Source organism: Camelus bactrianus, chromosome 15, assembly GCF_048773025.1.
Source record: "Camelus bactrianus isolate YW-2024 breed Bactrian camel chromosome 15, ASM4877302v1, whole genome shotgun sequence".
Taxonomy (NCBI): Eukaryota; Metazoa; Chordata; class Mammalia; order Artiodactyla; family Camelidae; genus Camelus; species Camelus bactrianus.
In genome coordinates this window covers 51934777-51950874 of record NC_133553.1, presented here as the reverse complement: position 1 = coordinate 51950874, position 16098 = coordinate 51934777, and the positions used below count along the sequence as shown (strand labels likewise).

Genomic DNA, 16098 nt, shown 5'->3' with positions numbered 1-16098 from the left:
AGATACTAACTACTATATATAAAATAGATAAACAACAAAGTCCTACTGTTTACCACAGGAAACTGTATTCAGTATCTTGTATAATAGACATTTAATAATCTTGTTGTAATAACCTATAATGATAAAGAATATGAAAAAGATTATATGTATGTGTAATTGAATTAATATCCTGTACTCCAGAAACTACACAACATTGTAAATCAGCTATCAGTTAAAAAATAAAAACCAGATCTTTTAATATTTTCTCCAAGTTGTAGTTTCACTTTGCCTGGAATGGTTAGTTTCCCCTAACTTTTTAGAAAAATTTCAAACGTACAGAAGAGCTGGAAAAAAAGAGTATAGTGACCATTCATATACCCGCTACATGGATCCAATAATTATCATTTTGCCATAGTTGCTTTACTTTTTTTCCCGCTCTGTATATACTTTTTAATCTAAAACTTTTGAAGCAAGTTGCATGTGCTGACTTCACTGCTGAAACTTCTAAGAATAAGGACATTCTCCTAATAACCACAATGTCATTATCACATCTAAGAAAATCAACAATAATTACAAAATCAAATGTCTATTCCATATTCAGATTTCCTTAATCATCTCAAAATTGATTTTTGAGCTGATACTTTGTTTACCAGTTCAGGTCCATCTGAGGTTTATATAATATACGTATTTTGTTATTACATTATATATATTCTGTTGTTAGACTCTGTACTCTCTTTTCATCTAGAACATAGGGAGGTTTTTAATAAAAGGAGATCTTATTAACAGTTTATTCATGTTAACTAGTTGGTATTAAGGGTTGAAGGGAATGATTCTGCTATTATAGTACTTTTCTTTTGGCTTCCCTTTCCCATAAGCTCAGAGGTATTATCCAATTCTGTTCATTTTTTTTAGGTTCTTGCATGTTAATCTGGATCTATTAACATCATTTGTAACTGTGAGAAAAGCTAGTAAAATTTGGAAGAGAATTTGTATCTGTTTTTACTTGAGTGCTGTTTTTAATGTCTTTGGAATAGTATTCTTACATGTGTGTGTGGTTTTCCTACGTAGAAAGAAGTTTTCTTCTGTTAGATGAATATGCATATAAATTGCCCTAAAATGTGAGATTTGTTATTATTTTGTGAAACTTGGATGTAATGGCCTTGGCTAGAAGTAGTATAGTTCAAAACAGTACAGCTTAGCATTCAGGATTCTCCAGTTTGGCCTTCAGCTACCTCCATAACCTCTCTTTTCTACTGTTCTTTGTTTACTTGATCATCCTTCCAAAGTGAACTAATTGTTTCCATTATTCACTGTCCCTTACTCACCCTTGCTTATTTGTTTCCATAATTTGGGGTATATTTTTCCCTCTGCCTAGGAATGCCCTTTTTTGCCTGTTATTGCCACATCCTCCCTCTTGTTTAGGCCCAGCTTGAATCCCTCACCAAGTTGAAGGAGTATCTCCCTTCTTTACTCATGGCTCTTTATCTGTACTTCTCTTATGACACTCCTGCTTTCTGTTCTGAATCACATGTATTTATCATTTCTATGAGACGGTATATAACTTGAGATAGAATCTGTCTGTGTTATCTTTATATTCTCCACATTGCTGATCATCTAATTGGTGCTCAGTAAATAACTATTAGCTGAATAATTAAATGTTCTGTAATAAATATCTTTACTTTCTTAGCAATGGGCCAGTTGATCCAATCAGATTAATTCATAGCTAACATCAGCTCTTTGGCTCACTATAGAAGCAGCTTCTTGCAGTTACAGCTTTATACTTAAATGTGACTATAGATAAGTTTAAATTTACTGTCGGAAATACTGTGTGCTTTCTTTTAACCTCTTCCCTCAAACACATCTTTTCTGATTAAATTATTTAGAATGTGGTTCTAGAAAGTTTTTCACCTGTATTGGACTAGCCATGTTGTTGGCATTTCCTGAACTACCTCCTAAGATCTTTAGAAAAACTAAGAGGAAGGATGGGATCGAAGTGTTACTGAGAGGGACTACCCGTTGGGTGATTACTGTTGCCCTGAAAATCCTGGATCTTAGCCCAACCTGCCTCATAGTGTGACTAACAAGAACTGTCCTTGTAAGAGTCATATGCTGAGCTACACTGGACACTGACTCCAGGGAAACTTGAGATGAACTTTGAAGGGAGATTGTGAGGAAGAGGGCAGTAATGCTTTGAAAAGCTTTCTGGACTAGTGTAGGAAAGCTGGACCCATCTCTTTATGATGCTCTTTATTCCTTTTAGTATATTCAGTCAGTGGGACTGTTTCATCAAGTAAAGAGAACCTGAGTGTTTAGCTCCTTCTGGAAAGGACCAGCAGGGTCAGAAAAACTGGAATTTCTACTTAATCTTTCTTCTTTTCAAAAAATGTCCTTCACTTTTTTCCTAGCTTTTTTCGGTTTAGTTTTTTCCTGTAGAGGGCTATAAAATTAATTCTTGAGGCTGAGCATTGCTTGTAGTTAAATGGCCGTCTCTGCATAATATACATTTGGGATTAACTGAAGGTGTTTAGTTCTCTCCTCAACAGAGTTCCATTGAGTGCATTTTGTTGGAGTATCCACAGAAGCAGAAGCCTGCAGGATGGAGCTGCTTGGACAAGGAATGATGGAACCCTTAAAACTTCCTTGATATCTTTAATAAGAGCATTCTTAAGAGTCCCAGTCCCCCAAGCAGAGAGACTCCCTGGTTTAGACTAGCAGAGGCTATGGCTTAGCAGCTGGATGTGTCTACCTCAGGGTCTCGCCCAGCAGTGTCCAGAGAGGTGCTGGAAGGACCACTGTGATCAACTCATCCCTAGGAGTGCAGTGCTGTTTTACTGACACTAGTGTTTTCTTTCTGCCTTGTTTTATAGACTGGTCAAAAGGATGGATTTTACAGAGGCTTACTCTGACATGTGCTCCACGGTTGGACTTGCTGCCAGGGAAGGCAATGTCAAAGTCTTAAGAAAACTACTCAAAAAGGGACGTAGCGTTGATGTTGCTGATAACAGGGGATGGATGCCAATTCATGAAGCAGCTTATCACAACTCTGTGGAATGTTTGCAGATGTTAATTCATGCAGGTAAAGTAAATTCAAGGTCTGGGAGGCCAAGTTTGCAAACTGGATTAATAAAACATAGAAAAATGGTAGTATGTGACTTATTAACAGTAGTATTTGTTTACCTTTCTATAGCCATACAGTAACTGCCTCTGTGTTATTAAGAGTGGTAAGATTGCCCACCTCATATTATATGACTATGGTGTTCCATCTGGACATCTATAAATGTTGTCCTTTATCTGAAGGTACTTATGCCTGGCCTGTTTTTGTTGTCTGAGCAAAGTGATGTGGCAAAAGTAGTCCGCTATCTCAACTTAAGTATTTCGTAGTTACTGGTCATGTTTATTCTTTGTCCCTTCTCCAAAGAAAAGGGACTGTGCTACTGAAATTGAGGATGAGTGTTTTGCTTGAAGGAGTCTTTTTTTTTTTTTTTTTTAACTTTTCAGTTTCCTTAATTTTGAGACTCTTTCCAATTACTTTGACTTGGTGTTTGCTGAGGATGCAGAAGAGAACAGGACGGACAAGGTCCCTGCCTTTATATTCTTGTTAGTGGGGACAGATGATAAATACATAAACAGTTAAACAGGATAATTTCAAAAGGTAAAAGTGTTGTGGGAAAAATACAACAAGAGTGATGGGACAGAGAGTAATCATGCACCTCTCTTTCCAACTCTGTATTTGGTTGACTTCATGCTTGTAGGTTGAGATCAGCTATGTGGGAGTGTTTATACCACAGAAATCAGCCAGTGCTACAGACCAATTCTATAAACTGGTTTTCTTCACTCCCTGAGAGCCAGTTACACATTTGCCAGCACACTACTGGGTGAAAGGCTCAGTAAATGAGACTATATGAGAGTCTGGCACCCAGGAGATGGGGCATGAGAAGAGAGTTAATGGTGATTGAGCACTGCTTTGTAGCAGTCACTGTACTAGACGCTTGATTTACATTATTTATCTAACATACAAAATGCCGTTGAGTCAGTGTTGTTCCTGTTCTATTATTGAAAAGGCAAAGGCTCAGAGAAGTTAACTTGTCAAAAGTTACATTATAAAGTAGGATATCTGATTCAAATCCATTTCTCTCTGACTCTAAAGCCCATGTTTTTCCACTATAGCATGCTTCCAACATTTAATCAGAATAAACATTTTTGAACATTCAGTCAGTTTAAACTGAGGTTGAGTGTAATACTTCATGTTATGACACTCAGTAGACCCTTTACGTTTCACTGATCATGGCAATTCAGATTCTTCTTCCCTGTGTACTTACCACCACATATAGCTGCTCAGAGTGTAGACTTCCAGGGCCCTAGCTCACCAGAATTATTAACTTACTATCTCATGGATAGGAAAGGAAGCAATCCTTACAGGTTTTTGATGTGGTTTTTTGTTTGTTTTAAGGGATGAGGGATGGCAAGGCTGAATTCTCCAAATGATAACACAGGGAGTTTGTTGTGACTGCTTTTTACATTGCATGTTCTGGAGTCTATTATAGTGGAATGTTTAAAGGTATTAGAAAAATAGATTTTATGCCTCAAAATTTAAAATACACGTTTTCAGAATTGAGTTCTCAAACTATCTCTAGTGACAAAAGCATGAATTTGAATATTCATTTCTAGTCAGAAAGCTCATTCCAGATATACTGTTGTCTCTTTCCTCCTCAGAAGAGGGTTGTTCATGTTACATTTTTTCCCCTGTAACTGTTGAATAAAATGAGGCATACTTTTGACTAAATGTGTTTGAACTGGCTATTCAAGTCATCTGTGTTTTCTCTTAGAAATTAAAAATATCACCTTCATTGTTAATGACTTTTTTAGGCTTGGTGTTTTTGGATGATAAGATAGTCAGACATAGTTAAGTGTGTGAATAGTTGATATAAGTGGTCAAATAAAATTTTCTCACGATTTTTATTGGAGTTGACTATTATGAAATAAATTTTAGGTGAGCCTAATTTGTGTACTGCATACACAGGGATTACAGTGAGAGGTAGGGAGATAGAGTTTACAGAGGGTAGGAAGCAGCTATATGACTTATTTTAGGAGATAGTGACATTTTTGGTCTTGGTCTTCCATGTGTTTGGTTGTTCTGTGTAGTTGGAATTAATGTCCAGAATTCTGTAACATAATGGTTATCTGATTCACTAAGTAGAAAAATCAAACTAAAATGAAGCAAAAAGTCTGTATGGTCTGTTGGTCACTTTAAAAATCTTTTCTTTATACCCTGGCTCATTCCTCCTTTTGTAAGTTAAAGCCCATACTTTATTCAGATCCTCTGCCTTTTAAAAAAGATTATAATTTCAATGTCTCTGAAAGTTCAGAAATATTGACCAGTGGGGAGTGGTAGTTGAACACTACGTAAAAAGTCAAGCTAGCATACAGCTACATATAAGGAGGTACTTTAAAGTGATGGTGAAATAGAAATATTTCTAGTCTTGAGAGTGATGTGAGGGCTCTTATGCTTAATGATAGCAATGACATCTTTATATCTGTACCAGGTAACTTGGTATTATGGGTTAATCTTAGAAGTTTCCAAAGCAAGTTTGACATTTCTGTCATTCTTTATACTTGCTATACCTGTGTTTTATATGATTCATAATTCTCTTGTCCCTTGTGGTTCAGCTGGTGTACATAAAAGTGTCTTTTACTTTATAATTTCCACTTCCTTGAATTTCATCTAATATTAGTGAACTGCCAGAGAGTCCTAAAACATACTTTTTTAAAGTACGAAGGTGCTCACATCTACACAAAAATAATGAAAGAGTCTTAAATGGTTAGAAAGGCTTTGCTTTACTGTCTTCAATTTAGATCCAAGTCTAGAAATCATCCATGGTTGTATTCTTTTTAAAAAAATTTTTAAATTAGTTTTTTGTTTGTTTGATTTCTTTGGTGGGGGTGATAATTAGATTTGTTTGTTTGTTTATTTTAACATAGGCACTGGGGATTGAACCCAGGACCTTGTACATGCTAGGCATGCACACTACCACTGAGCTAAACCCTTCCCCTGCCATCCATGGTCTTCTCATTCAAGTTGGAGAACATTCAAGTGTGGCATGGATTACTTAGAAATGTAATATACATATGTATGTATATACTTCACTTTAGCTTTCTGTATAAAGTATTAGCACAAATAGCCAATTTGCTTGTCTTCTTTCCTGTATTGGAAGTTTGGTGTAATAGGTACTGAGATTTCATGAAGTTTATCATCTTGGAGGGCAGTATTGATCTTCAGTGGCAGTTAATATGCCATTTAATATTAAACCATCTGCTGACTAAAGGTCACTTAAAATCTTGTAATTAATTAAAACATGTCGTAAACAAATACTTGTGTGGCAAATATATGATCTAATTCATAGTGCTATTTATTGATACATGTTAAGAAAATATTATGCTGTTATATTGGGCATGATAACAAGATACTGAAGATCCTTAGATGAATAAGGCAGTGTAGCACAATGATTAAGAGTTGTGTTCAGATGTACCACATTATTTTGCTAGTTCTAACTTTAACACATGGTATAATTGTAAGTTTAGGCTCCCCTCCGTATTTTCATTGTTTATTTTTCTAAATTCTTTGTTATTCTTACCTGCCTTTCCCCAATCCCTATCAACTTGAGTCATTTTCCAAGTATAAAGCCAACCAATCAACCGACAACCAGCTCTTTTGACATTTTGATTAGAATTATAATGAATTTATTATTATTTGGGGAATAATCAGCATCTTTATACTGTTGAAATGTTCTATTTGGGAGCTATGTACATAGCTAAATCTCTGTGTGTTCTTAGTTTTTCACATCTTAACCTTATAGTTTTACGGATATCTGAATAAATGTCAGTTTCTGACTAATCTGGGGAACACTTTTGTGATACAGAATTTTAAAATATAACTACTCTATCTTGCCATTTAGTTCGGTATCCTGTAAAGTTGAAGTCTGTTTTCTTGATTGAAGCTTGCGAGCTGTAAGTTGAATATTATTATGGCTTAGTCTGCCACTTTCACCGTTGAGTTACAATTACAAGAATTACTTAAAACATGATTATTTTAGTAAGGATCATTCATTTTAATTCTGATATTTCAAGAGAATATTATTTAAAGTTTTTAAAAAATTGTTTATTTTTTGTTTTTGTTTATCACTGCTCTCAGAAATGCCTTCCCCATTCACCTTACAGCTAGCCCAGCTTTCTGTTGTGGGCTGTTGTGGGTTTAGAATTTTATTGTTTTGGAAGCAAAGGTGAAAAAGTCACCTAATACTATCTTTTGCTGTGGAGTTAAAAAACTTTAATGTAGCTATTATTTACATAATTTGAATGTTACCAAAGATTTTCATAGCAAGCCTCAAAAACCTTAAATCAACTCATAAGTTCCTTACAAATTGTTTGCCACTGTTTGATTTCTTTGGAGTGCATTTTATTATTTTAGAAATGCAGTCCTCATTAATGACTAGAATGTAGTTTTAGATTAGAAAAGGAGTATTTTAAACTACCTTCATGTTGTTAGTTGAATACAAGGAAGTAATGCTAGAGATGAGACCATTTCCCTCGTGGAAATTTAGAAATTAAAAAAATCTAGTTTATTAATATTTCAGTAAATCTTGCTTAAGCAAATCTCTGGTTCTTGATCCTCTTTGAATCCTGCTTTGTGTTACCTTTCAGTTCCTGCCACTCTGCTTCCCCCACTTGCCAAAAATTAGAGAAGAAAAACTGAGTGTGTGGTTAAGATTACTGGAGAGCTATTTACACTGTGACCTTTGTAGAACATTTTCTTGATTTTCTAGAGAGTTTTAAACTATGAGAACTCCCATTTATAATTGTCTTTCAATATTTTATTAAATTCTTCTTGGAATCTTTGCTTTTTAATCACAGGGAACAGAAGTTGTATCTTCTAGCTGATAATTTTTTATTCTTTCATAGATTCATCTGAAAACTACATTAAGACAAAGACTTTTGAAGGTTTCTGTGCATTACATCTTGCTGCAAGTCAAGGACATTGGAAGATTGTGCAGATTCTTTTAGAAGCTGGGGCAGATCCTAATGCAACTACTTTAGAGGAAACCACACCACTGTTTTTAGGTGAAGTATGTTATTTGTTGTACAGATACAATTTTTTATTTTTAAATTTTATTTTGCTAAAGAAACTAATTTTCCCTCTCGCTGTTGTACTTATAGTATGTTCTCTGGCAAATAGTATCCTGCTACTTCTTTGATTCTGAAAACCAAAAAGGTATTTTTAAAGTTTCCCCTTTGTTTTCTACTCTTGGATAGGTGATAGCATCTGGGATTATCTTTAAGTGTTTATTTAAAGTTGTGAAATCTGTTCTGAATTGTAGTCACCGTCATCCTTGTGTTCTCTGTGTTATTCTGAAGACCAAGTAAAGCTTAAATTGTAGCAATAGTTACAAAGTTACCTGTGAATGCCTTATGTTTGTTTTTGCCTTTTCTTAGCATTAAGAAATAAAGGTTTTAGACTCATAGACATAGAATACAAACTTGTGGTTGCCAAGGGGGCAGAGGGTGGGAAGGGACAGGCTGGGATTTCAAAATTTGTGGATACTGACAGGCATATGCAGAATAGATAAACAAGATTATACTGTATAGCACAGGGAAATACATACAAGATCTTGTGGTAGCTCACAGCAAAAAAAAATGTGACAGTGAATATATGTGTGTTCATGTATAACTGAAAAATTGTGCTCTACAGTGGAATTTGACACATTATAAAATGACTATAAAAATAAAAAAAGTTAAAAAAAAAGAAATTAAGGTTTTATGGAAGAAATCATGGGCTAATCCTTTAATTAACTTAATATAATTACTTTGTTGTCTGTATGGATTCAGACTTCCTCAGTTACAGACTATTTTTTAATGTCGTTAAGAACAAAGGCCAAATTCTAAAGGGCACACTTGTAGTACCTGTCTTTTTCTTCCCTGCCTCCTTTTCATCCTGTTTGTCTTCAGGGACATTGTGGCCCATAAAGTTTGGTGGAACATGAGAAAATTAAGAGAATAAAACATATGTATAGAATGAGTGTTATCTGGACTATAGTTTTGGTCCTGCTATGTGTAATTTGTGTGCTCATTTGTTTAGTGTGTGCTTCAGTTTCCTCACTTGTAAAATGAGAGTTAAAGAACCTACCTAGTCTTTACTGGACTGGGAATAAAATGGCTATGAAAATAATTTTTCCTTGTGAATTTAAAAATGTATATTCTTAAAGTTTATGTACAATAAAATTCATTCTTTTTTAGTGTACAGTTCTATGAGTTTTGATGTATGCATTAAATTGTGTAAAGACAATAACAGGCAAGACACAGAAGAATTCCATCACCTTCCAAAATTGTCATGCTGCCTATTTTTAATCAGCCTTTTCTCCCCTTTTCAGCCTTGACAACCACTGATCTGTTTTCATCCTTATAGTTTGCCTTTTTAAACAGACAGTCATAAGTATATATGGAATAATACAACATGTAACCTTTGAGACTGACTTCTTTCACTTAGCATAATGCTTTTGAGATTCATACATGTTGTTGCATGTATCAGTAATTCATTCCTTTATTGCTAAGTAGTGCTCCTTTGTATGAATGCACCACAATTTATCCATTTAGCGGTTATTAGACATTTGAGTTGTTTTCAGTGTTTGATGATTATGAGTAGATGGCTACGAACATTTGCATGCAGGTTTTGTTTGAATATAAGTTTTCATTTCTCTTGAATTTGTACTTAAGATTGTTGGGTCCCATGTGGTAAGTGTATGTTTAACTTTGGAAAATAATTTGGAAGTTTCTTAGAAAGTGACTCTACCATTTTGCATTCCCTCCAGTAATGTTTGAGTTTCATTTTCCCCACCTCCTCACCAACACGATATTGATAAATTTTTCTTTTTTTTAATTTTAGCCATTTTAATAGGGATTTAGTGGTATCTCATTGTGGTTTTAAGTTGCATTTTTCCTAATTGCTAATAATGTTGAACATCTTTTCATGTGGCTACTTTCCTTTTTTTCCTGTTATTTTTGTGTTTAGTCAAAACTGTGTTTTGTTTTGAAATAATTTCAGACTTATGGAAATAACAGTAAAAAGGATTCTTACGTACTTTTCACCCCAAATTTGTTCTTTTGCCTTATTCACTTTATCATTTTTTTCTCCCTGTATATTTATCCATATATTATTTTTTGGGGGACCTTTTGAGATTAAATTGTGGACATAATGCATCTTTACCCATAAATACTTAAGTGTGAAGTTCCTAAAAGAAATGAAATTCTTTTATATAACAGCTATAAAATGATCAAAATCAGGAAGTTAACATTGCTACAGTGCTGTTATTTACTCTATACATTTTGCTCACTTTTGCCAGTTGTTTCTCTGATGTCCTTTATAGCAAAAAAAAATTTTTTTGTTAGTTCAGGATAAGTCCAGGATTATATATTACATTTAATTGTTATGTCTCTTTAGCCCGCTGTAATTTAGAACAGTTTTTCAGTCTCTATCTTTTATGATTTTAACATTTTTGAAGAGTTCAGGCCATTTATTTTGTAGAATATCTTTCAGTTTGGGTTTGTCTGGTTTTTTTTTTCTTAATAAAGTACAGATTATGCATTTCTTCAGGACTGCCACAGAAGTGAAATGGTGTCTTAGAACATCTTATCGGGAAAAAAATTATCCGTTACTGGTGATGTTAATTTATAAAAGTATTTTGAATATGTGAAATATATCATTATAAAGATGCTTCATGGAAGCCTTGGTATAATATCGGTTGAGTTTGCCAGAGGGGAGATTGTTTTTTATATAAAGTTTCTTTTTTTTTTTTTCCTACATCCACATTTAACCCACTTTGGATATTCTGTACAACTACATGGTAAGCTTAAGCTTCTGTTGAGGCTATGCTATGTACAATTTCTGATATAGTTGCTGCCTTTAAGGGATCTAACATATAGAGGAGTGAACAAAATGAATCAAGTCCTGTAAAAGAATTAGGAGTAAAGTGTTCAAGATACTGAAAGAGGAAAAAATAAGTCTGTCCTGCGATGACAGAGGAAGATATGTGCAGGATATTGTATTAATAGTAACAATAAGATTTATTGAGCACTGAGTGTGTGCCAAACCCTGTGTCAGATGTTTTACATGAATTAACTAGTTTAATTTTCAGTATGGTTCTGTGAGATATGTACTATTATTATTTCCACTTTCACTGGTGGGATTTAGGATTAGAAACGCTGTATTTAGTATTAGAAAAGCTATATTTGAGTCTTGATCCTCCTGTTGTCTGTGTATTAGTTAGTATGGCATTTCTTGAATTCATTCGCTGAAATGTTAATAGATGTTCATTGACAGAAGGATTCCTTATCACAATGTGTTTGGGAAATGCTATGTTCTATATTCCCCAGTGTGGAAAAACAAAAAACAGTAGCCATGTAGCTTAACATGTCCCCCCAAGTCTGCGGTATCTTCTGTACTCAGTGTTAACCTGTTTTAGTATCTTCCTAGTTCTTATCACTGGCTGCAGTTATTTCACTTATTTGCTTCTTTGTTTATTGACTTCCCTCACCAGAAAGAACGTTCCACAAGAGCAGGGATTTTATTTATCTTGTTCACTGTTGTAACTCCAAAACTCAGATCAGTGCCTGGTATATGGTAGGCATTCAGTAAATTATTTGTTGAGTGAAAGAATGAAGGTCTCTGGGATGGCTTCTTACAAAACATCACTTGTTTTAACTTGACAGCGTTTGGAATGTATTTGATCGTTATACTATTTTTCTTTTGTAGAACACTTAGGAGTATCTCAAAAAACAATATTCCATGGGACTGTTTGAGAAATGCTAATTTGATCACTTAGTTTACAGTTTCAAAATATAGTAGTTCCATTTATGAAATTCAGTATTGTGCTCATTTATTATATAAGTATTTGGAGAAAATTAGAGATGCAGAGTTTTTAGTGATTTACATTTCAGGATATAGTTAACTTGCTGTTTTTTATGTTAATGAAGGAAGAGTTGCTAAGATAATTCAAACCAGTGACTAGCTTTAAGTCACTTATTTATAGTAATTGGATTTAGTTAGTTTCTTTGGCAGCAAAACTTACCATCCTAATTATGTCTTGTATTGGCTAATACAAAAAATAATTTGACTCAAGCAGAGAGTTTAAGCCCAAGGAGACACAGTACCCAGAGTACTTTTACATGCTCAAATACTGCATTAATTGTATAAACTCCTTGTTTGGAAGTAGAGTATTTTTAAAAAAGGAAAATACAGCCTGAGGTTTTGCAAGATCATGGTGTTGAAAAATGGATATGTGATTCTTAGGTGCTCTGGGCTCTAGTGTCTGCTCTCTGCCATAAATAGTATGACAGACTTTCACAATCTGCTTTGCTTACCTGTATCTTTCTCCCTTTTTAAAATAACCGTAGTGATCTGTGTTTCAGTATATAATGGAAGAGATTTTTTTATTAAAACAAAATCCAGAATACTTCAAGGTTTGCAACAAACTATAGATGATAATCTTTAGGTAAGGAAGAGTGATTGGACTAACTGTATTTAAAGTGAGAAAGGGGGACTTGTATAGAAAGGCCCATCTTATATAGCTTCCTCCCTCATCTGTAGAATTATCTTCCAAAACTGTTCGTTGCTGAAACTTTGCAGTGTGTTGCCCCTCACCCCAAGGGAAGCCATATTCCTTGCATGTTACAGCACCTGTCCTATGGTCCATTTACCACCTAAACCAGAGCATCAAGAAAATGAATACAGAACTGTGGAAACTTACAGGTAACTGGAAAAAATCAGCAACGTCAGTGGCATGTGATTATGACTGAATTGAAGGTTAAGTCCAGAAATTTAGGAAATTTACTACTCCACTGTTTATAATGGGAATATGCTCTCTACACAGAACTCACCAAGATTTTCAGAAAATTTAGTTTGGAAGGGAACTTTTTTTTTAACTGAAGTACAGTTGGTTTACAATGTTGTATTGATTTCTTTGTAAGGTTTTTTTTTTTTTTTTTTTTAATGGAGGTACCGGGGATTGAACCCAGGACCTCATGCGTGCTAAGCATGCGCTCTGCCACTGGGCTATGCCCTCTCCCACTGAAAGATAACATTTCAGTTTGATGGCAGTAAGAATTAAGATGAGAAAACCCCACAAGAAAGGGGAAATTCAGGAAACTTCTTATTTTTCCACATGAAAATTGTCTGTATAGAACATCATTTGCTAACATGCAATTTGAAATTTATGTTTAACAAGGAGTCTACCGCCTTATTTCTCTTATTTACCCTTGCTTTCTCCTCTCCCCACTCCCTTTCTCTTGCCTCATAAATGCATACACAGTAAATATTCTGAGGATAGGTTTGTAAAACTGCTTTGGAAATAAGAATAGCCTTATTTATAAGCATAGTAGATTCTAAGTAAAAATCTAGCTAATTATATAAGAAGTAGATTTTCTCTTTATTTTGCTGTATAAAAAACAACACTGATAAATTGGAGGTTCAAATCCAACCCAGTGTGGCTTCATAGAACAATTTCTATGGAAGCTGCACAGCATGCAGTTTTGGCTTTTGATGGATTATTTTTCATTTTTTGTTCTTCAGAGTCTGCTTAATCTATGTAACCTTCAACATTAAATGTAGCAGTAATGTTTATTAAGAACAAAGTGTTTTATAAATAGTGTTATGGGGAGCTGCCTATTTCAATATTTAATTGTCAGATATGCCATATTTTAGCTCATGTGGCATATCCTTTAACTCTAACTCTGCTGATATGTTCCAGAGTTGAACAAACCAACCTGTATTTTACTTTTCACTAGTATTTTCATGGATCAGTGATCATTCAGAGTTATTTTTTGAGGTGTTAGGAATTTTGAGGTTTAGCATTTATGTATTAAACATGTATTGTATTAATTAAACTTTATATTTGGAGTTATTTTTAGATTTTTTTCAATGGAAAGATTAATCATGATATAAACATTTTTGAGGGCATATTAGTTATTGGAAATAGGAGTTTGAGTTTTCCCAGGTCTGAAGTATGGCTTTTCGCTAAAAAGTTACATTTAAAAAAAAATGTTAATTTTTGTTCTGTTTACCTTCTCGATGTAACTTTATATTTAACATCATTCTCTTCTATGTTTTAAGATTATATCATTCCTTAAGGTAAGCAATTATGCATCTAGTATATTTATCACCTTTCTTGGGTTACCTTCCAACAATTAAATGTATTTATACAGTATGTCATTTTGTTTGTCATATTTGATGTGTAAAGTTAAAATTCCAGCTTTTAAAGGTGAGGAAATCAATATCCTTATATTCTCCTTGTGTAACTCTTTTCCCGTTTTCCTTCCTTTCCAAAAATTTGTTAGTTTGTTATATCACATTACATTGTCAGTGGAAATAACGTCTTGCATCCTATTCTGGCATCTTAATACCTTTATTTTATTTTATTCTGATAGTTCTGTGGTTAAATTGCTTAGAAGTTTATCATCAGTTATTTTGCCATGGTTTTTCCAGTCTTGCTTGGATAACTGAATTCTTCCTTTAGTAGAATCCTCTAAAAGGACCCATGGAAATAATGTTCCCTGAATTCTTGCATGTTCATAACTAAATATAGTGATTTTATACTTAGATAACAGTTTGATTAGGTATATGATCCTTGGGTCACGTTTTCTTTGAGAAATTTTTTTACTGGTAATCTCGTGTGTTCTATAGTTGAAGTTGGAGGACACTACTTTACTTCTCTTTTTTGTGACAGTATTTTTTCCTGTCCTATTTTAGTTTTCTCTGAGACATGGTGTGCCTTTTATTTATTTTCCTTATTTTAATAAGTCTTTCTGGAATTTTATAGATTTGTGCATGTTCCTCTGTGATAACTCATGTGAGTTTTTGCTCAAGCTTCACCTTTTTTCGGGAGATTTTTAATGGCAAGGAGCTAAAGTCACATTCTAGACTGGCTAGTTTCTGTTTTTACTCATGGTTTTGGGTGTGACTTCATTTAGCCATTATCTTTCACCAGCAGTAGGGCATAGGCAGCTGTGGGGTTTTTGCAACAGAGCTTCCCTTCTGTGTTAATAGAGACAGACTATTCTTGCAAATATAATTTCTTTGTGTAATTCCTTATTTAGACTCAGCTCTTCTGACTTTCAGATTTCAATTGTGTCCAGAGACATTCTGCTTGCCAGCTCATGAATCTTATATCCTTCTGCTGGCAGTTTATGTTTTGTACCTCAGAGGCATCCTCTCACCTTTGAGACATTTACTTTGCTAGCTTTTTCTGAGATGTGCAGTTGAGACATTTTCTCCCACAGGTACCTAGGGTTGACCTCCATTCTTTTGGAAGCCTCCACTTATTTTTGATCTGGAGTTTTAGCAGGATCCTAGTTTTACTAAAAATGGAGAGTGTGTTATTGTTTCTTATTTTCTTTGCTGATTTTGGTATAATTGCTTTTGGATGCTTTCTAAGAAGAGTAAGGGGAAAAAGACACAAAAGAACTTATATACAAAACAGATGCAGACTCATAGACATAGAAAACAAACGTATGGTTACCAGGGCAGAAAGGGTTGGAAGGGATAAATTGGGAATTCGGGATTTGCAGATACTAGCTACTATATATAAAATAGATAAATAACGAGTTTCTATTGTATAGCCCAGGGAACTATATTCAATATCTTATAGTCACCCATAGTGAAAAAGAATATGAAAAGGAATATATGTATGACAGAAACATTATACCATACACCAGAAATTGATACAACGTTGTAAACTGACTATAGTTCAATAAAAAAAAAATTAAAAAAAAAGAGTAAGAGAAAATGCTTACTTTATCCACAATATTAAGATTGGAAATCCATGTTAATTTTTAAAGTAAAACAAAAATTCTTGATTTCAGTATTTTAATATTCTAGTATATGGTAGAAATAGACCTAGATGAGCTATTCCCCACCTCTGCCCCACCCATACAGTGCAATTGCTGTTCTCTTTAGGTTCCATAGGTCAGTGATAGTCAAAATGTCAGTCTGTTGTTACTAGGGGCTTGAGCCTTAGTGTAAATCGATGCACTATTTCCTTCATCAAAGAAGTCTTCTTTCAAGAAAAATACCAGCTG

General features: G+C 34.1%; 1 protein-coding gene across 2 annotated transcripts in view; it reads left to right on the top strand.

Moving 5' to 3' along the window:
• The window catches only part of ASB3 (ankyrin repeat and SOCS box containing 3), an 83450-nt gene that overhangs the window by 23081 nt on the left and 44271 nt on the right, over positions 1-16098 (top strand). For both annotated transcript variants that reach the window (XM_010951855.3, XM_074341136.1), the window contains 2 exons: positions 2847-3055; positions 7936-8094. In XM_010951855.3, the coding sequence (XP_010950157.1) occupies positions 2860-3055; positions 7936-8094 (355 nt within the window). In that variant the 5' untranslated portion in view covers positions 2847-2859. The remainder of the gene's footprint in view (positions 1-2846; positions 3056-7935; positions 8095-16098) is intronic.